General features: G+C 35.3%; 1 protein-coding gene across 1 annotated transcript; it reads right to left on the reverse strand.

Moving 5' to 3' along the window:
- Positions 1-2,995: 2,995 nt before the first annotated feature.
- LOC150107518 (oplophorus-luciferin 2-monooxygenase non-catalytic subunit-like) lies at positions 2,996-20,075 on the reverse strand. Its single transcript, XM_090391363.1, has 4 exons — positions 19,974-20,075; positions 9,858-10,477; positions 6,839-7,013; positions 2,996-3,221 (listed from the first exon to the last, which is right to left on the reverse strand). The coding sequence occupies exons 1-4, from the start codon at positions 19,975-19,977 to the stop codon at positions 3,067-3,069; spliced, it is 954 nt and encodes a 317-aa protein (XP_090247489.1). The 5' UTR covers positions 19,978-20,075; the 3' UTR covers positions 2,996-3,066.
- Positions 20,076-22,406: the final 2,331 nt, after the last annotated feature.

Raw genomic sequence — 22,406 nt, forward strand, 5'->3', positions numbered from 1 at the left:
CTGACATGGACCTCGTGGCAAGAATCGCCATCGCCGCTGCTAATATCCGGGAAACTCCATCTATTTTCGAAAATGTACGGCAATCATTGCGTCGTCAGTGTCAGGCATGCATCACTGCTTATGGTCATAACTTTGAGTGAACCTGATGTGAAACCATATTATGTATCCAACTACTATTGAATTGTTCAGTTACGCCTAATAAAGTTTTTTTTTTTACACTACTTACTGCCTTGTGTTATTTCTGTATCTTTGTGTCCCTGTTAGTACCTTCCGGTGGCGTCATGCTTTCCTATGTGAATATCGTTGATTTTGATGTTTTCTACCTCCCCTGAAAGTTTGCACGTGGAATTCTGAACCACCCTGTATATCTGAGTTTTACATTAAAAAAAAAAAAAAGAAAAAAAGAAAATGATGTATGAAGGCAATGTCATGGATTTTTGATGTGTCTGAGAAATTCTTTCAAAGGGAAATTAGTATATGAACGTAAACATTTATACTAGATGTTGTATCCCATGGAGAAATGTACAACTGAGCAGGATTTTCGATTAAAATTTGATGAGAGAAATTATCCACATTCGAAATTAATGACCAAGTACGGTTACTGATAACATATTCTAAACATCTAAGAAAAAGTATAAATATGCTTGAAAATATCATCGTTATGGTCTGATTGCAGATTTCGATTACTGACATTTTAATTTGTATACAGTTTTGTTATTATAATAATTATTATTAAGAAAGTATTCATAAACCACTTAAATAGATTACTATAGAAAATAGTCTTAATTCCCCCTCAACAATATATATATATATATATATACCACGATTTGGTTTTCTAACAACGATAGATATGGACTTTATCTGAGGAAGATGCTTTTGTAAAAACCGACGTAGCTTTTGAGCACAATAGATAGTGTGCGACCATCATTCTCTGTCTTATTGGAAGCCTGGAGATACCTGAGAGAGTATTATGTTTGGTTCTGCAGAAGAAGAACTCTTGTCCGGACCACGATATCAATATGCTATAGGTTCACGATCTTGAAATGCATCATAGCTTTAGTGTCTGTAATTAATATAAAAGTATATATTTTTATAATATACTTTGTAACTATCACTGAATTTCAAAAAAAGATGATTTTATGCAAATGTTTATTGTTATTTATCATTTGTTGTTTATTGTAATTAAAAAAGTAATTGCAAAAATTGTATTTACTGATCGAATAAATTTAAATTTAAATTGAGTTTTAATATGTTTAAAGTTTTGCTTTCTTTCATGGTTAAAATATCCAGGTAAGATCAATTATAATTGTCAATCCCAATCTGGCTTATCTTGGGATATTGCTCTCATTTTTAAGGCAGTGCACCAAAAACTGATATATAAAAAAATTGAATTTGGAAATCAGAGAAATTTTTTCTGTTATGAAACATATTGTTAAACTCCTTCAAATCATGTGAAGTTATAAAGTAAATGTTCTTCGTAATTGAATTGTCTCCGTCATCAGATTAAAGTTCCACTTCAACTTTTCGTGAAGTACGTGAATCCTAAATTATGCAAAACTCATCTGGCTAATAACAGACCCACCTAGAAAATAAGATTAATTTCTACGTAACCATTCCCCCTCTTTTTCAAGAAGGAAGGAATATTTTTTCATTCTATTATTTTCGCGAGGATTTTAATCATTTAATTTATTAGTTTAAGTAAATTTAAGTACAGCCATAATAAATTCCACAAGTTGAATATAATAATTATTAAGGCAGATGAGTAGCCATAATTTGCATATTAAGAGCATTTTAGGTGGGAGATGAATTTCTTCACCCGGTGTAAGATTATATAGAAGATATATTTATTTATTTATTTATTTATACAAAGAAATAAAATAAATTTTAAGATATTTTCATTCACCAACAGTACGAATATATTATTAGATATATTTCACTGCCACCCACCTTTCGTGGGTGGCAGTGAAATATATAAAAATGTAATTTTGAACAATGACCTTCACGGTAATTTATAATTACAATTAAGAATATTTATAATTCATAACATGAAGAATCTTGAAATGAAACTTAGCGATCCCTCAAAATACCTCATGACAAACTTGAGGCAAGCTTAAGATCGCTTGCCTCAAGAGTCATTTCAGAAATGCTGATTTTTCTCCTACCAAATGAATTGTGTTTCAAATGAGAGATGTATGGAAATGATGATATATAATCATAAAAAATTACACTTTGTAATAACAATCTCCTATAGTGATTTTATAATACATCATTCGTTCATTATCATTCAATTCAATGCTCTTTGGTGTGTACGGCAGACAAATCGTTTTGTTTAATTCATAATTAAACTATGAAAAGACGTTGTAGTATTCCTAATAGCCAAATTAATTTCCTTATCTTGCAAAACGGGGGGAAGCAGAATAGATTGCTACTATCGTTTTTTAATAATTTTTTTCAAATTTCTCCAAAACGTAAGTACTAATATTGCAATATCGGTATTATTATTATTATTATTATTATTATTATTATTATTATTATTATTATTATTATTGTTGTTGTTGTTGTTGTTGTTGTTGTTGTTGTTGTTGTGCGAATGCAAAGTGCTTCTTAGTGATATCTGAATCATTGCATTCGTAGTAGCTAATAATATTTGCGTATTAAACTTTGTTTAGTTTGTTCACATACCGTATCCATTTTGATGTCTCAATACTTTTTCTACTCTTTTATTTACTTATATAAAATACTTCAGCACTAATAAAGTTCACTTGTGTACATTTATTCGTTAGAAATTTGCTATTTGTCTCTCTCTTTCAATTAAGATTTTGTGATTGTCCATTGTGGTAAATTTAATTCAGTTTTTCCATTGGTTTCCGTCATGAAACTATTAATGAAGTTGTATATTCAGTTTATCAATTTTATTATGACATTATTAAAATGTCATAATAAAATAATTACATTGTGAATAATTTTACGGTTGTAGCTAAACACAGTATTCTTATTAGTGCTTTATAATTTATTGCAGAAAAAATGTAAAATATAAAATACAACAGCCTTCAGTGGGGAAAGCTATTACATTACTGTTTTGCATGGCTGGTAGTCAACGGAAGTGAGGTCGGCAATACCTTTTCCATTTACGCAGCGGAATCCATAAAGATAGCGTTGCAACACACTTTGTTTAATAACTTTCCACCCGAAATCTGGGCCACAGCATTTGAATGGATTGTCTGAAAGAAAGGAATCCAGCAAAAATTATACTAATCAGGGATGAATAAATGTAAATTGAACAAGTACACTAGAGTTTATTTATTTTTTATATAAAATAAAATTAAGGGTTACTATTTTGTTTTGATGTTCTTATTTTTCGCTTTGTTATCCTGTATGTATAGGAATGGAACAATAACAGAAACAGTAAATGTGGTGAGTTAATATTATTATTATTATTATTACTTTATTCACACAACTGATACATAATCAAAACAAGATACTGTTTAAAGAAGAATTCGACTGGTGATACAGAACAATTCAGATTCTACCCAAGAATCTAAGAATAGTCTGTCAGGTAGCGATGTAAAATATGGACTGTTCCAAGTAATGCTGTTTTTTGTAGGTCATCTGGGGTCACTTCGTTGATGTTTAATTGCTGTAAATAGTTGGATAGCTTCTTTGAAATTGCATCAAGTGATATCTGAACCGATATTTTGTTTTTTTCATCAATAGCTTAGAGTTCAGTTATTTCCTGGTAAGTACTGGGTCGCCAAGCACCGTTGGAACGATTCTTCGGTGATGTTTTTTTCTAAATTTGATAAGTGACTGTTTGCTGTGTGTGTGCGTAGATAGCTATATCGTATCTTAGTATTGTTTCACAAATTCCATGATATATCAGTTTTGTTTTGTTTTTTTTACTTTGGCTGACATCATATCTTTTGCTTCGAAAAGTTTTGCAGCAATGGTGCGTAGTTTATTATGAAGGTATTGTATGTGTTTAGTCCATTTAAGGTGGTTGTCAATGTACAAATCACCTTAACACACTTTAGCGTGTTACGGGTGTGATTACGGACGTGGAAGCAATGGCTGCTTCCACGGTTAATGGAATGGTATGTGTGACTATATAGCGTAATTGGTGCAGGGGTTCTTTGATTCTAGGATTCTTTGTTATTAACATTTGCGTTTTAGTGTTGTTTACTATAATTGAATTGTGGTAGAAGGAGCCAATTGTTTTGTTTAGGTCATGGATTCAAACAAATTCAAATAAATATCTCTGAGTGCTCTTATACTCTTAATTAGGCTTGAATTACAACTGAGGCATAAAAAATGGAGGAACATCTTAGTTTTACCCGAGTAAAATACATTATAAGACAACTAGAGATCAATATTGTTGTATGAAAAGAGTAGGAGAACTCAAGAAATTTTTTTTTACAAAAAAAAAAAAAGGAGGAGGGAATGTCCTTTAAAGTGTTTGAAAACCACTAACGTAGGCTATTTAAATGTTTATCTTCTGGTGTTGCTATTTGCATCCTCAATGGCCACAAAATTTTCTTATTTTGCTTTGGGATTTTATAATTGCTAAACATGTTGGAATATACTGCATTACTCATTCAGGCTTCAGGCTTTTAAAAACAGATACTGGATTTTTTGTATAACTGGGACAGTCGGTAATTGCTGGAGTGCTATACTCAGAGTATCTTGATACTGTATTTCCTCTTCAGGAAAGGAATGCATAAGTGTGTGTGGGGGGGGGGGGGGGGGAGCAGTAAATGGAAATGAACAGAAAAATAAAAAATATATAAACTGTAAATCTGGAGTCGAACATGGCAGAAGTTTAGCTACTGCATCTATTTATTTTAGTAGATTGAAGATAGAGACCGATGTCAGTTCTGGTAATATTCGTACAGACGCTGAAAAAGCACAGATACCGAAACTGATCTGCACAGGTTTATTACATTAAGATTCAATCTAACTACGATCTCTCTCTCTCCGCTCTTAATTCTCGTTTTTTCTATAATCAATGCACTGAGTGAATAATTTTACAGAACTCATAAGGATATCAGCCTAGAAGCGAGTTCGGTATTCTTTGTTGAACGGAGTTTTGATTTATATACAGTTCATAGATCTTTAGTTGTAAAACATTGCCTTTACATCTAACATAAAACTAATTTCGTAAATGATGAAAAAATAAATACTTGTAATAAATTTAATATTAAAGTTATAAAAATATAAATTATAGTTGTAAAAATAGGTTATAGTTATAAGTTATAAACTAAATATAATTATAATTTAATTTAATTAATATAACTTTAATTATATTAATCAAGTATCCTCAAGATCTACCACGATCACTGACCTGAAGTCAGAGCTCCTAGCTCTATCCTAGTAGGAGTAAACTTCAATGCCACCAAAACTCAGTTCTGCCCGATTTCTCGCAAGAAAGAACTTGTATACCTTCCCCAATAATACTGAGATATCCAAACATGATCAGATTTCTCTACTGCGACTGACCTGCACCTTCGATCTTTCCTGGGACAACGATATTTTAACTATAGCTTCTGCAGCCACCGAACAACGTGTACTTTTTTGCACAAGACACTACTTCACACCTACACAGCTGCTAACTCTACAGTATATAAATCCCAAATACTCCAAACCATATACAGGGTGTTCGGGATAAATTTGACAGTTTCGTAAGGAAAAAGAAAATCTTCTTTGTATCTATTAAATTTAATGAATTGACAAAAAAACATTACAGGCAGAGTTAATTACAATACTATCAACAAGATTTACTCAAAATAACCACCATTAGCATCGATCACAGCTTCAATTCTGCTTCGGAACCTCGAACAAGCTGATGCTACAGTCTCCCTGGGAAGGGCCGCAAAAACTGTTTTAATTTTATCCATTAACTGGGCTTTTGTATTACTGGAAGTGCGATTGGTGTCTTTTTCAACTGCGCCCCATACAAAATAATCCATGGGGTTAAGGTCTGGGGAGTTTGGAGGCCAAACATTTGGACTGGTGAAGTCGTAGAAATTTTCAGACAACCATTTTTGACTTTTCCCAGAGGTGTGGCAAGGGGCCGAATCCTGCTGCCATACATACGGCCTACCATTGGCTACCCTTGTTATCCAGGGCTTGACTACAGTTAGCAACTCCACGAACAAAGCCCGAATTCCAATGCCAGGGTTCTTCAACACCTGTTCCTGCAGATTTGCGAGGAATTCTGCTGTACGAACGCAATCAGATCGTCTGCTAGGGATCTTTCTTCTTGCTACATCCTCGTAGTCACCATTGCAAGTCTCTAGTTCATTCCTGATTGTTTTTACTGTATTCAGGGAGCATTGGGCAGCAGTCGTAATATCCTTATTTTGATGGCGGGCACGAATCATCATGATACAAGTTATTCTCTTCCATGATTCAGGTGGGTTCCAGCTATCCATCCTTTCTGACATCTTGTATATGAATGAAGAAGGGTCCAAACTTTTAAATGAAGAGAAGTGTGTGTTAATACATGTAACTTACGGAAAAATATAATTAATTATAAATATGTCAAATTTATCCCGAACACCCTGTAATATTGTTATGATCATATGATCATATTTGGGGTAGAGAACCAAACTCCTCTCTACAATTGTTCGATTCTATCCAGAAGAGGGCAATCCCGTTAATGAATAATCCCTCTATCAGTGACCCACTTCAATCCCTCTCTCATACACTTTATGTACTTTTAAGGATGAGCATAACTTAGCGGAAGAATTTCATTTTCTAAGATTACAATAAAAAGTGACAAAAGTTGCTTGAAATTCATTGGGCATCGGTCTAGTCAGTACAAAATAATTAGATTACTTACTACTGACGTCAATAGCACGACCCCCGCCTCTCGACTGCATATTCCCTACAATTCTCTCGAAAGGGTCCTGTGGTAGAGAAGTTAGATTATTGTTATTCATGAATATAACAGACGGATAAACTCCAATGAAAGCACTCGGGTCGACACTTTCGATTTGATTATAGTCCAAAAAAATCTGAAATGTGTAAATAAAAAAAGTCAGTTTTAAGTGATTAATTACACTAAACAATAATACAGAATTGACTGAATATAATATAAACAAAATATTTGTTAACGAAATGGTAATAATAATAATAATTTTAACACTTTAACATTTAAACACTCTCACATTCACTTCTGAATAGCAATACAAGGTAAAGTTATAAGGAACTTTACCTTGTATTACTATTCTGAGAAATAGTAATACAAGGTAATACAAGGTAAAGTTCCTGGAACTTTACCTTGTATTGCTATTCAGAAGTCCTCCTTCCATCCTTTCAATATGTCCAAATATGTTAACTTCCTTCTGGTAGTATCGTTAAGGAGACTTAAAGTTCTACTAATCTTTTCTAACCCTATTCATTTGTATGCCTTTCAGCATTTGATATCCTCAACAGCCATCTGTAATATCACATCTCAAAAGCAGTTTTCGCTGTCTTTTTCTTATCTGATTTTTTTAGGTTTCAAGTCTCACATCAATAAGTCGCTGTTAGAAAAACAACTGCATCCAAAATCCTCAACTTTCTTCACGTGGAGAGAGAAATCTAGCCTTCCAGATTTTAAACAAGTCTCTGACTGTTGTTTAAGCAAGTCTTAATCTTCTTTCTGACGTCTCCTGAACAGCAATTCTTCACATTAATAATGGATTCCCGGTACTCAAATTTGCTGACGTCCTAAAATATTTCTCCATTAAGGTACATACATTTGTTTCTCCAGAGCTTCCCTGTTTGTATTTCATTTGAGAACCATAATCTTTGTCTTGCTAGGATTGAGTTGAAGTCCTCTCTTATTACTGATCTTGTTAACTTTATCAAGAATTTCTCCTGGTTCTTCTTTGTCATTACAAAGGAGTACTGTATCATCAGCATACCTCAGATTAATGATCAATCTACCACCTATCCTAATTCCTGTTTTGAGCTTCTCCAGTGCTTAACGCATGATATCTTCCGTATATATACTAAAGAAGTGAGGAGAAAGTAAACATCCTGGCCTAACTCCTTTTACAACCTGGAGCCAATCATTTAATTCAGCATCTGTTCTTACTGTGGCTTCTTGCTCCCTGTATAAGATGACTCTCAACCTGATAGTGTGTTGTAGAAAACGCATGGTTTTCATTACTTTCCACAGTGAAGTTCCAAATCGGAATTTTCCTGGTGAGAGGGCTCTTCCAAATTTTCTTTATCCACTCTATTATTGTACAATTCCTCGCAGTATTCTTTCCATCTGTTTTTGTTTTAATTTCCACATTAAACATTAATACATTTACATTATTTTTGTTGCATTAAATTTTATTCGTTTATCGGCAGGCGTTTCCGCTGTCTTTCTCGAAGCTTCTGCTGAGCTAATCTGAAGAAGATATTCGGTGACGGTGGTTTCGTGGTTTTCTTTCAGCACTTCTGGCTATCCAGGATGCTGAAATTTAATTGTGTCGATTTAACTATGTATATTTTTGTGCATATATATGTAAAGATATACACTGCTTGTAAAGAAGTCAACGGACACATTAGTGTCAGGAATTAACAGCCATGTTGCCCGCCTTAATTAAACACAGAATCTCCTTTCGCTGCGATGACTGCAGAAATCGTACGGGGCATCGATAGCAATCAGTAGAAATTTCGGACCATTCTTCCCGTAGAACATTCCTTGACTTCATTCGATAGTCCAATTTATCCCGCAGGTGTTCACTAGGATTGAGATGAGGGCTTAAAAGCCAATCAAGTGTGACTTCCACACTTGTACATAAATGCGCTGCTTGGAAAGAAATCAAGTGCACGTGCCCGCGGACAACCGCTCATATAAGCACTTTAACCTTTTCTGAAGGGGGGGACGGATAGGACAACCCTGTGTCCTTGTATTGATACTTCAGGAATGGTACCTCCTGATTTAAAATTTGCAATGGTTATTCTAAGTTATAGAGGTAGTTCCTTGAATAATTGAAAATTAAAGACAAGTAAATTCTTATGTTAATGCCATAGCAATAGAAAAGATAATTGGTAATTATATTAAGGACATTATACGGATCACTTTTTGAGTGAGGCACAAAGGGTTTTGTTACGGAGGAGATCAGTTAGAATAAATCCGCTTACTTTTTATGCCGAAATAGACCAAGGGTTAAATAGACCAAGATAATGGCTATGTATGAATATTTTGATTTTTGAAAAGTTTCATATCGTTCCACTGAAGTATTCATTATGAACTTGTGAGAAGCATAAGAAGTTTATTGATACAGAGAGAGCCGGAAGTAACAGGAGAGTCTTCAAAAAAAAAAAAAAAAAAGGGAAGCTTTTCAGGATCAGGATACTTTATGATTTAGTGTGTAGGGCCCTTGTAGTTTAATGCGTTTACTGGTACATAAATTATTTAGGTTCAGATATTAAACGAAAATGTCTAATAATGATGACATGAGGCTGATCATCAGATTCGATTTTTACATCACCTAAGTTGGATGATGTAAACAATGATGTGGATCTATGAAAATCAAAGATTTCATACGTCTGACTTTGGCACTTCGATCTAAAAGGTTTTCTGCAACAGAGAAACTTCTTCAGATCCCATATCTTACGTATTTCAATAATAGATGTTATTCAACGGGATGTACGTATCTGTTCCTATTGTAGAATAGTGTTTAAAATTATAGTCCAATTAATCAGCAACCTTGCTCCTGCTTTGTTAATTCACTAAATTCCCCCCGGCAGTTTTTTTTTTAATATATATATTAAGTTATACAGCGTTATACTGTACAAGTTCCCCAAAACTTTCAAATATGGTATTTTAATAAATATGAACCATAAAAAAAATCAGTATTTTAGAATGTACTTACCGCAGGATCGAATAATGAAGGAATAGAGAGGGACATTGGTCCCAAAGTCGAGATTTTATTTTGCGACAATTGCAGTTGTTGTAAGTCTGTAAGCCCATGGAATGCATTTGGCTCGATTACTGAAATATCGTTGCTTGCTAGCAAAAGCCTTGTAACTTTGGGATTATTCTGGAAATCACCGGTTGATAGTTTAGTCAGTCGATTTCTTGCTAAGTTAATAATTCGCAGCTCAGCTAAATAGCGTAAATTCGGCATATTTTTGAGCTGATTACCAAATAAACTCAGCACTATCATAAATTGTTCTGAACCAGAGAAAGCATCATTTGCTACACTTTCGATGGGATTAACTTCAATGAAACAGTTTCTTATAGCAAGGTTATTGAAAGCTTTGGAAGGAATGTTGGTAAGAGAGGTGGCTTGGATCCACAAATCTCGGATAGCCCCATAAGGAAAGTTTGCTTTAAATGCTCTCTGCAGCTGACTTGCTGATGTTACCTTCATGCAGTTTACACCTTCTCCATCACAAGTGCAAGGATAAAGGTCAATTGGATCCGGACATGCCTCGTATGCTTGGCCATGGATTACCAGATGGAGAAAAGAAGCAAGGAATACCAGAGAAACTGAAAAATAAAAAATATATATTATTATTAAAAAAAGTTGCTGCATTGTGGATAATTGGCGATGGATAATTTACGAAACCATTTCGAAGTGAGGACTAAAAAAAGTTAATACTTCAACAAAATAATTTCAAATAAAACACGTTGCCAACTATTAATACTGCACTATGATATTACGAAGAATTTAAGGTTAAACCACATCAACAGTCGACGATGGTGCTGGTTCTGAATTTCTTTCAATCATTTTAAGAAAGATTATTCATCCAAACATTGCGTAGATTATATCATAAATAACCAGATTGTTATCTATTGATTTCTTAAGAAAGTACTATATGCTTAAGGAACGGAGAATTCCAGTAGTTTTTCAAAAGGTTGACTAAACATTACTTAATGAATAATCCAACATGATGTCATCCATTTTATTAGCTGTCATTAAATTTATTTTACGCGTTTGAACAGTTTCCTACAATCAAAATTGGAACGAAAGTTGGAAGAATGACAGAATATGACCCTTCGACTGGAGAAAAACTGTGTTCGATTCTTTCCATGGGCGAAGAATCTTCACATTCTCTTTATATCATTTGAAGATAAGTTAGCTGGTTTCGTAAGGAATTAGCAGTGTTTTCATCCCGGAAACTAGAAATATTCTGCAAAACAGGTCAACCGACTGTCCTGTCCTGTCACGTGTCATCTCCATTCAGAAAGTTGACTCTTTCGGATCTCTACCTGAGATCCATAATATGCAGGTAAGATAAGATGGCGAGACTTTAATGTCTCGCCATCTTATCTCATGGTATGTTCACATCTCAGTGAACATACCATGTCTATAGACAGGAATGTTCACTGAGAGGTTTTCCGGGAGAAAAAAGCCTCTACTTCCGTATGAGACCAACTAACTCATCATTTGATTCAAAACATCGATAAAGTATCTTCCTCTCGCCATAGACGGGATTTGAACGTGGATTTTTCCAATCAAATGGCTTGTCTAAACCAAATGAGCTACTCAGGCGCCAAACTAACCATATAACACATAATTAACACCAACACTATTGGATATTGTCTAGTAGATGGTATAGTAAACAGACAGCAGATAGCGTTTTGTATAGTTAAGTGTAGAATGGCTTCGTAATGACTCCTGGGACTACATAGAAGTGGAATAAAAATAAGAAATAAAAACATAGCACGACCATATTAAATTAATATTAAAGCAAATAAGAACACAGATTTGTTCTGAATATTTTATTCGTTTTATTTTGAAGAGCCAAACGAAATGCCTATTAAGAACAAAAACAAAACTAAAAATGTGCAGTTACAAAATATTCCCGCAAATTTCAAATCTTAATTGGAGTTAATTTTTAGCTGTTTGAGTTCCATCTGTCAAGAGAGTTGCGTTCAAGAGAGTCACGTGGTCAGGCTCTAGTGCGTTATATGAACAACTTTCAACAAGACATAATAATAATTTTCGAAATTTCGGTAGTTATCAAAAGTAGCGACAAAGAATGTTAGCCTGAAACAGGTCGATCTTCTGTGAGCTTGAATCAACGATCATTCAGATGTTGATTATAACACATATAATCACACATATAATGTTTATTTTTATAAATTAAAAAAAAAAACTAAAAGAGAGGACTCAGCCAAAAAAAAAAAAGATTATTTTTTATTCAATACAAGGGTTGTTCAAATTTTCGTACGATTAGTGGAAGAACTTTGCAAAATAAATTTGATTCTTCACTAAAAGTAGCTTGGTATAGTTTGGTTTATTTGTTCAACATTATCAAATCGATTCTCTTTCTGTTATCTTTTAATTAAGAAAGAGAGGGGGGGTGGAATTCATAGACTCCATGTACACTATCTATCAATAACTGTCCGGATATCCGCGTTATTTGAAGTTATAATAAACATTCCAGGTTTGTTAATAACACAAAAACCGGTGTACATGTGTATGAAGCAGTACTTCATCGTAGCAGTTGAATACATGTGGTATGGCAACATAACGTGAACTCAGTGACTTGTAGAGAGTCATCATGGGCTGCCACATTGGTAGCATGTCCATATGTGCCATTGCCGCTGAGTATTCAAATTCAACGGTTGGTGATGTGATCAACAAATGGAGAATTTCAGGCATCACTAGTACAGGAAAACACCCAGGATGGCCGTCGAAAATTACTGACAGGCATAGGAGAATGATAAAACGGGTCGCACTTTGTAAAAACTTGCTACAATCAGCACGGAATCCGTGATAAGTTCCAGAACACTGCTAATACCATAGTGAGCATTAATACTGTAAAAAAAGAGCTCCAGAGCTCCATTTACTGGGTTTCCACAGAAGAGCAGTGGCACTCAACTCAAATATCACAACAATAAACAAGGCGGCTTGTCAGGCCTGGTAAAAAGAGAGTGTGAACTGGACAACTGGACAATTCACCAGTGGAAAACGGTATTCTCGAGCGATGAATCAAGGTACACTTGTTTTGTGTACCTTGATTGTGGCTGTGGAAGCAGCCTTGTGAACGCTTGTTACCACAGTGTGTTTTTACCAAGAGTAGAGTTTGGTGATGGAGGAGTAATGGTGTGGGGTGCATTCAGCTGGTTTGGAGTCGTACTGGTAGTTTTCAATGGTTCCATGAAGTACCTTGATATTATGGATAATCAGATGCTGCCTACACTGTGGAGTTTTTATGGAACGGAACCGTGTTACTATCAATTCTCCATGCCACAAAGCTACAGCTGTCATGGAATGGCAAGAAGAGATGAGTGTTAAACAACTAACTACCCTGGCATGTGCAAAGCCCTGACCTTAACCCCATCGAACACCTGTGGAAAATGAAAGCGGTGATTCAGAGCAGTACGTCCTCGATTTGATGGTGAACTCAGTGCTGCTTTCATGGAGGAATGGACACAAATTACACCTGATGTCTGCAGCACATTAGTGGAAAGCCTCCCTCAAATGGTCCAGGCGGTGATAAAGCCAAAGGTGGACATATCTGATATTACGGTTCGTCTGCTGGTATCAATTGTAAATTGCTAAAGTATCTGGACAATTATTGGTAGATAGTGTACAGTTAATCTGGGGAAGAAAACATACTAGATAAACAAACAGACATACAAACCTAAGATGTTTGTGTTATCATCAAATGCTATTTAATTATACAAAAATGTTTTGATTCCGTTGATTTCTGAAAGAAAACAGCAAAGCAGTTTAGCAAAAACTATTTTAAATAGAAGTTCAACCAGATTAGATAAATAGAAGTGTACAACCAAATGCAATAACATCACGACTTTCGGATGAAAGAGTGTGTGTGTGTGTGAGAGAGAGAGAGAGAGAGAGAGAGAGAGAGAGAGAGAGAGAAAGAGAGAGAGAGAGAGAGAGAGGGGGGAGAAAAGGAGAGAGGGAGTACGAAAGACAACTGTGCCTATTTGGAATTCTAAAACCTAAGAGGTGCATATTTATGTCTGAAATTGTGGCAGTTCTAGAGTCGAGTTTTTGAGATGTAGGATTAAAAATCTGAGTTGTTCCTGGAGAAAAAGCTTTCTTGCTCATAGTGTGATCAGCTAACTCCCTAATTAGCTGAACAAGCATATACTTGTAGTTAGCAACTAGAATCGAATAGAACGAGAAACACCTTCTTCTGGTTAAATAATAATAAATATCTCCTAGCGCATTCTATTTTACAAAAGGCAAGGCGATTTAACCCTAATTAACTTCTGAAGACTGGTAGGCAGTTAGTCACCACTCTTAACCAATCAAAGTTAGCTAGTCCAAAGCCTTCAATGATGTTAGTAGGCATCTGCAGAGGAATACGGTAAACAACTGTCGCAAGTTGTTTGCCATATTCTCCTCTTAAACATTATATTATTGTTGTCTGCAATAGAATGGGTTCTAGTCGACTTTCTTGAGTTACCGAATTAAAAACCAGAGCTTCCCGAAGAAAAATCCTTACTTACCTGTTGCACATTCGGACGAACTTGAAAACTACTCAAAGAAAGGATTAGATAATTTTCCCTTTGACATCAACTATAATTGAACTCTTTCTTCATGTGGCCTAGAGCTGTGGATATAAACGCCATTTCCACTGGGCTACACACATGTCGTTTATTGAAAGGCTAACTTTTTTTTTATTAAAATGTGTTGCTCCATCTCAATTTTGATTCAATTCGCACTTATTTGGTTGAAGTTTAGATCAACTAATTTAACATTATTTATTATAAATAACCATCAGGAACTTTCTAATCGTTATTTATTTTACTTCCTAATGGTTATTTTTGTTTTTAGCTGAGACTCACAGGCGAAAGATTCAATAACATATCAGTGACGTATGTGCATGTATGTAGATGGTAAGAAGACGAAATAAGAGATTTATTCGCATATTTCATGAAAAGTTGAATGTGTAATGTTTTGGGGATAACATGGCAAAGGACCTTTTCCAATGAACAGGGCAGATGGAATGAAAGAGAAAGAAGAGTAATGAGTTCGGACGGTAAATGAGTGGTCCTGCTGGCAGCTATTGTTATTATAGTCTTGGAAAAGAAGGAGTGGAAGGCATGATGGTGAAGGCTGTCTTGTAGAACCTTGTTCATGAAGCTATCTATACAGGAGACATAGGGAAGAAACTGAATGTCGCTGAGAGAGTGATTGTAGTAAATTCTTGAAAAGGTATCATCAATTAATAATCAATTCTCTTCTGTACATCATCGAACAATCTCAGGGGGCGGCGGTGGGTTTGAATGTATTAAATTGTGTGAAAAGTATTCCATGGTTAAGTGGATCGGGATTTGCACAGCTAGAAGATGCACAGGTGATTCTAGGAGGATGAATAATCTATGAGCGGGATGTGTTTGTGCTAGAAAGGCTGGATAAGCGGTGAAGTGATGTGAGATCTTTCTTGTGATATATTAGAGAGGACTCTATTTTAGTATCATTGAGGTTCACAGGATTAGCTAAACTCTGCTTAAGAATAGCAAGGAGGTCACAGTCCAAGACAATTAATTATGAATAATCTTGAGGCATTATAATAATTGTCTTGAATTTTGACCTCTTTGCTATGGTGAATGATGGAGAATGGTGAGTGATGAATTCCATATTACTGGTAACTAATTCGCTGGTGACCCTCCAGGTATGAAGAAGTTGTTTGGTGGTGACTTTTTCCATGAGCTTTGAGAGAGTTGAAGTAAGAGCAATTAGATAGTAGTTTGTTGGCTGACTTTTATCGCCTTTTCTTGGAACGGGCTAAATGTAGGCTTGTTTCCATAATTTTGGAAAGATACCATTTGAATGGGTGCGCCTCCGTAGTTCAATCGGTATAGATGAAACCCAACAATTTGGTCGGAAAGACCTGGGTTTGATTCCCGGTCATACGTGAGGAAGCTTTACCTGGTCTGTTTCGACTAAAGGTGAGTTAACTGGTTTCATATGGAGGTGGATGGTTTTTCCCGGTAACTCGGGTTTTTCATCCCTCAAAAACAGGCAAACAGTTCCCATGACACACGGTTACAGATATAGGACACATCGGGAGGCATGAGGCCAACGACCTTATCCTCGAGACGGTCGCGGTTGTGAAGTCCACAGCTAAAGAACCTCAATGGTTCGTGAAAAGCTTAAGACAAGACAAGAACATTTCAATGGGAAATACTGAAGAGGCAATATAGGATTGGCGTTATCTGATACAGAGGTTTTCAGCAAAATGAGAGGTATTGTTATTACGAGATGATTTGATGGTGTTTGGTTTGTTCAGGATTCTTCTCATCTACCAGAAGTAAAGGGCATAGGTGAGCAGATTTTGATAAAGTGTGTGTGTGTGTGTGTGTGTGTGTGTGTGTGTGTGTGTGTGTGTGTGTGTGTGTGTGTGTGTGTGTGTGTGTGTGTGTGTGTGTGTGTGTGTGTGTGTGTGTGTGTGTGTGTGTGTGTGTGTGTGTGTGTGTGTTGTGGGAGTGGCTTTGCGTCATCTGTGGTGAAAACGAATTATAGCCTGAGTCATTTATTATGATTCTTGATGTGTTAGGTGGAAATATGGATGAACACCACATTGCATCCAGTGGCCTTAGCGAGTAACCAGAAGGCTCTCGAAAGTCATTTAGATAAGAAACATTTTCATAATAATTTGCTCGATCAAAATATTTAGATTTTTTTTAGTTGTTGCAACTGTAGTATAGGCTGAATGTGATGCTTAAGTTTTGATCTCCAATCTTGCGATATGCCGAATTTTTTTACTTGGACTGCCTCGAAACATTTATTGGAGAATAAAAAGCTTGAACAATGGGTAAGTACTTTCGGTGGAACGTAAGAAAAAGGCCTTTATAATTGAAAGAATAATTTCTGTTATTCTGACTGTGAACGTGTTTGGTCCAGAGAAAGGAAACAATAGTCAGTCCATGGAAAAGCGAAGTCACATGTGGCATCCTCCTTTGGAACCCTTACAATGTCAGAAGATAACAGACTGAGAATGATTAAGTGAAGATTGTTCCACAGTGAAACCTAGGAGGAGTGTAGTCTGCATCAGAGAGGAAAACTGACATCAGTGGCGCACTCAGGATTTAATCTTGGAGGGGGCCGAGCGCTCAGGATTTAACCTTTGGGGGGGGGGGCCGAGTTGATTAGACGTTTTGCGAATACACACTACACAATGACCTATAACTGAGCATCTGCAGTGATCGCTAATTCATAAGTAGCACACAACATAAATAAAAAAAATGAATATGAAGTAGGAAAAGATTTTTGGAAATTTTTCTAGTGTTTTTTCCTTTTCTTTGGGGGTGCCCGGGCCCCTTGCCCCCCCACCTCTGGGTGAGCCACTGACTGACATTCATTGCATTTGGAAGGAGTACTTGTTAGAAAGATTTTTGGTAGGTAGCTAAACTATTGACAAATACATTGGCATCCCTGCCTGCTTGATCATTGGAATGGATGTAGGGCAGGTAATCTGAGTTATGGTCAGTTAAATTCTCTGGGTATTTCGGAAATGAAGAAAATCCAACTTTAAGAATGGGAAGTCTATGAAGTCAAAGTGGATTATCAGATTTTGGAGAGCAACAAAGACAATAAATGAATACAAAAAACTTGATGAGGAGATTTTAAGCCACAGTAAATTAAACAGGGAATATTTTGGATCCCATGAGCCTGTGTAGCTCAGTGGAAGTGGCATTTGCACTCTATAGCGCTTGACTGCAAGAAAGAAGAGTTGGGTTCAAATCTAGTTGCTGAGTAGAGGAACATTTTCTAAGCCTTTTTTTTCGACCTGTTCCCGAGTTGGTCGATCTCTGCCATCTGAAAGCGGGATTTTTCTAATGGAAACTCGGGTTTTTCGTCTCATAAACTCATGAAAATCGACCGTCGAAAACCCACACATTTTCCGAGATTAAAAATATTGTGTTAAGGTTAGGAAGCATGAGATGGCAGCAATTGTTGGCATTCTCTTCACTGAGTGCCGATTAAATTACTGATAGCCTTGGGCCAGCTGTCTCTGATTAGCTACCTGTGGAGATTGAACAGCCCACTCAGAGTCCAAAAGTTAGATAGGGCTAAAACGACCTCGCCTAATCTCTACACGGGCATAAAAGGCGTTAGCTGATTTTTTATTTTTTTTTATTTTGCATCTTTGCTTGGGATTTCAGTACTGATGAATTCACATGCGCCTCTTTGGACGAAGAAATCGTGTAATGTGTAGTAGTTTGTGAAGTTGTTATAGAAATAGTTGAAGTCGCGAGCTGAAGTGTTGTAAGGAATAACAGATCTGCAAGTGAGTGTTTGTAGTGGCTAATCATTTAATGTTGTTGTTAAGGTTGCGAATGTTAGTAAAGTGGATGCTTTTTGATGAGATTTTGATAGGCTTGTTCCTTTTTTTATGCGTTTTATTGGATTTTTATTGCTTTTTTTTGGGGGGGGATATTCTTTAGAGTTGCTATGATAATGCATGACGTCACTGTATAGAATGCAATCGCAAAAATAATTATTGGACTTAATTCCTAACTTACAATTCAGAAGGTACTGCATATAACTAAACGATCGTGTTACTTCTCTTCGGTTGTAATTGCCGTTCTATAGATCACAGGATGCATATGGTGAGGGTGGTGTTGAGTACATGCATAGAAATATTTTTTACTTGGCATTTTTCCAATGAAAATAAGTTATACAATCAATCCACCGAAGGTAAGAACAGTTTTCATTATATAATTTTATATTGCCTCTACCATATAGCCAAAGTAGCCTAAAATCACACTAATGCCTTAAAGGTCACCCTGCCTAAAACTGAACTGATCACAATCATAGTTATATTCAAAGTCACATGACACAGAAAAAGAGGTGTATATTCGGAAATTTTTTTCTTTTCTTTAAACCAAACAAATGAAAACCATTCAGAAAGATATGTCAGCCTGGTAGGATGATCAATTTCCAGCATAAAACTTTGTAAAGGATTGGTGGAAGCAATACAAATGTGGTCGTTTGGGTGCTCAGGTATTGTTCACCGAAATGGTATTTTTTTTAATATTGCTATCGCACGCATGATACTTGTGCTTAATCTGGAAAAAAAAAAAAAAAAATTGGGTTCGAATCCAGTCTACCGATGCAAAGTTACTGACGGCTTTATCAATTGGTGATGAATTATATTATCTCATAAAAAGAAAGATACTGCAGGGTTTTCATTCCTAAATTTCGTTTTTTTTTTTTTTTTCATAAAATCGGCTAATCTGGCGAAGAAAACCAACAATTAAAAGACAATAAACGTTAAGCTCTAGTCTTAGCTGCCTCTGTCTAAATTAGCAAACCATACTTCGACTTCGGACAGCGCCACGATAATGTCGTTAATAAGAAACGGGTCGAATGCTGCTTCATGCTGCAGAAGTGGATATAGTGATATCATCGGAGTGCTTCGTTCAAACCTAAAGAAAATTTCTTCTCTTAAAGGATCGAGAAGAGATGGAAATCGTGAGATTTGAATGCATCTCCTTTGCTAAAAGAAGAGTTCAGTATGCAGAAGAAAAATATTAATAAACTTAAAAAATGAACCAATGAAAAAAATTCACCGAATACTAAATGCTAAACCAATAAAGTGTTACCTTTAGAAAAATGGACACGTTTACACAAAATGGGCAAACAGTTTATTTACATAAAATAACTTATAGATACGACATCCAGAAAGAAAGTTTAATGTAGAAGATCGAGTAAGGCCTAGAATCAGAAAGGGCACTTGACTTAAATTTATGAAAAGAAAAAGAACCAATAGACAGCATAGTTGTTTAAAAAATTAATCAGAGTAATACATAATTATGTAAGTGGTGAGTGAAAGGAGATCTTGATGAACCAAAGCATATCAGAGGAAAGAAAAATTATTAGCAGAAATTATAAAATACAGTATATAACTTAAATGTATATTACCCAGTACAGAAGTGGATATAATGTATTTACATTATAAATGACGGCGTTATAAATATAATTACATTATAAATGACGGCGTTTTCAATGTTTAAAATGTATTCATATTTAATCTGAGATTTAAGTACTCACTCATATTGAAAGACGATTTCACCACCTGAGGATGCCACAGACGGAATGTATTAAAACCCTCAAATTCTCTGTTTTAAACTTCACATAAACTTGTGTCTGTTTCTAGCGACGTGGCAGTTCAGATTAGGAAATTTCATGAGAGATCGAACATCTGGCTATATCAGATGCTCCATGACGTTTAATTCTACTGATAATTGAAAACGTAACACCAATAAATAGTAAAAAAAAAAAAGTAATTAGATTGGGAATGATAATGGTGAACTGGGACATGTATTGAGAAAACAGACAACTGATATCCAAATCTAATTTAGAAAAGGCATCACTCAATTAGTTTTAATAACTGATAACTGATAGAAAAATTTCGGTTCTTAATATATATATATCATTATATAAAGAAAAATCGAGGCTATTAGTCAGATCCTATTCTGTAGCCAGAATAGACGTTGAACTACTCCTCGAATGTTTCTACTGCTAAAAGGGCATGTCCCATATATATGTGTATAAGTGTATCAGTTCCTGGAATTTACGTTCTGGATTACCAAATGACTGTAGACGGCTCAGCATAACCAATGTAATATAACCAATGAGAACCGAAGAAAATAAGTCTTATTTCCAGATAATAAAAAGAGAGAAATGCTGCGTTTAGAAACATTAAAACATTAATAGTAATATGTGAGTGGGAACTTAACATGTGGTAAGGATGTAAGAGCTCTTGTCACATCAATTTTCTAGTATTTGTTATCATGCGCATAGTTAATTAATAATCACAGATTTTTCAAGAAATACATTCTGGATTTCTTCTTTTGGATGTTCGATTAGCAAGCACAAAATGCGTAATCCTGAAAAAGTGATGTCACTGTAGTAGTTGATAGTTACCCCATTCATATGAATGATGGTCTGTCTGACCATCCACATGTGAGATATACGTGGAAGATCAGACAAACCTGTATGACATTATTAATCAGAGATAAGGATAGGAAACATTATTTATGTCTCGAAAATCATAAGCTCAACATTTCTGTAACTTTTGACAAGTGATTTTACGTTGCGTAATTCTAAACTTATTATTTTATATTTTTCTTTCAGTTATGCCTCATTCATAAATAACCCAAAGATGATATTTGTGATATTAGATCCTTTCAATATGTCTCGTATTAATATAATGTACTTTTGCCCTAATGTCATCAATGTAATTTAAGAGGAATGTGGATGAAGGATCTTCGTATACATAGAAAGATACTATATGGAAACGATCAGGAGGTAGCAAGGATTTTTCTCCCGGAACTCGGGTTTTTCATCCTGCATACAGACAAATCAACCTTTAAGACATACGCAATTTACAGACCAAAAAATATTAGTTGTGGTGGTGGGCAGTAGATGGCGTTGGTGTTGATGATGGAAATGGATGAAAGGGGTGGAGACGGTGAGTTGTAGAGTAGGTGCTCTCCCTCGATGAGTCTTTGGACTCCTTGGAAGTGTCAAGAAATAATAATAACATAGTACGCCTTATTGAAGAATAAGAGAACAACATCTCCCCCAGAGTATGTTATAGACCTAATTTAATACCTCCTTAGATAACAATGAAGTTATCATGGTGGTCTTTATCGAGCTGTCTAAAGCATTTGACACATTATACAGGAAACTCTACTGGAAAAGCTAAGACATGTTACAGAAGGCAGGCTTCTGCATCCATGATTTAGAAATTAATTTCAAACTAGAAAACAAATGAGCGCTCTCTCTCTCTTCAGCATTTATACCAACGAAGAAATAGATAATACTACCTCTCGGATGCAAGATCTTCATATACCCCGAACACGCGCACGCACGCACACACATATGTACGCACTTACACTGTGATAATGAAATTTAAGTTGAATAAAAAATTTATAGTAGTGTGCACTAATACGTTTACAGTTTGAACCTGTATGGAAGTGTTATGGTCTTTCCAAGATTAATTATAACGCATACTGGTAACATTATGGAACACTACTTCAGTTAGGCTTAGATGCATGGGAGCAAACATTTCAAGTATTGATTAGAATTAATATGTCGAAATTAATGGTGCAAGCATTAAGTATTAATACAAAGCAAATAAATAAATAATTATTATACTTTTATATATAATATTCTTGATACTAGGATTTATTAGGATAGAATAAAATTACTAGGAAGATTCTTGATACTAGACATGTCACATGAAGTTATCGAATTTGCCTGAACAACCGGAAAAGTAGACACAAAACGGATCGGTTAAAAGACTAATTTGTTTCGGGGTAAAAAGAGAAACATGCTATAAAAGTATAACTTTTCTGACATCAGTAAGAATAAACTGGCGTGATTTATAAATTAAGTTGTTAAGTTCTGAATATTCACGTTTTGAATATTCATATCAGTTTTATTTTCACTCAACCATATATATGCAGGCTTAATAAA

The sequence above is a fragment of the Typopeltis vanoorti genome, chromosome 4 (genome assembly GCF_054136105.1).
Source record: "Typopeltis vanoorti isolate ZY-2024b chromosome 4, IOZ_Tvanoo_1.0, whole genome shotgun sequence".
Taxonomy (NCBI): Eukaryota; Metazoa; Arthropoda; class Arachnida; order Uropygi; family Thelyphonidae; genus Typopeltis; species Typopeltis vanoorti.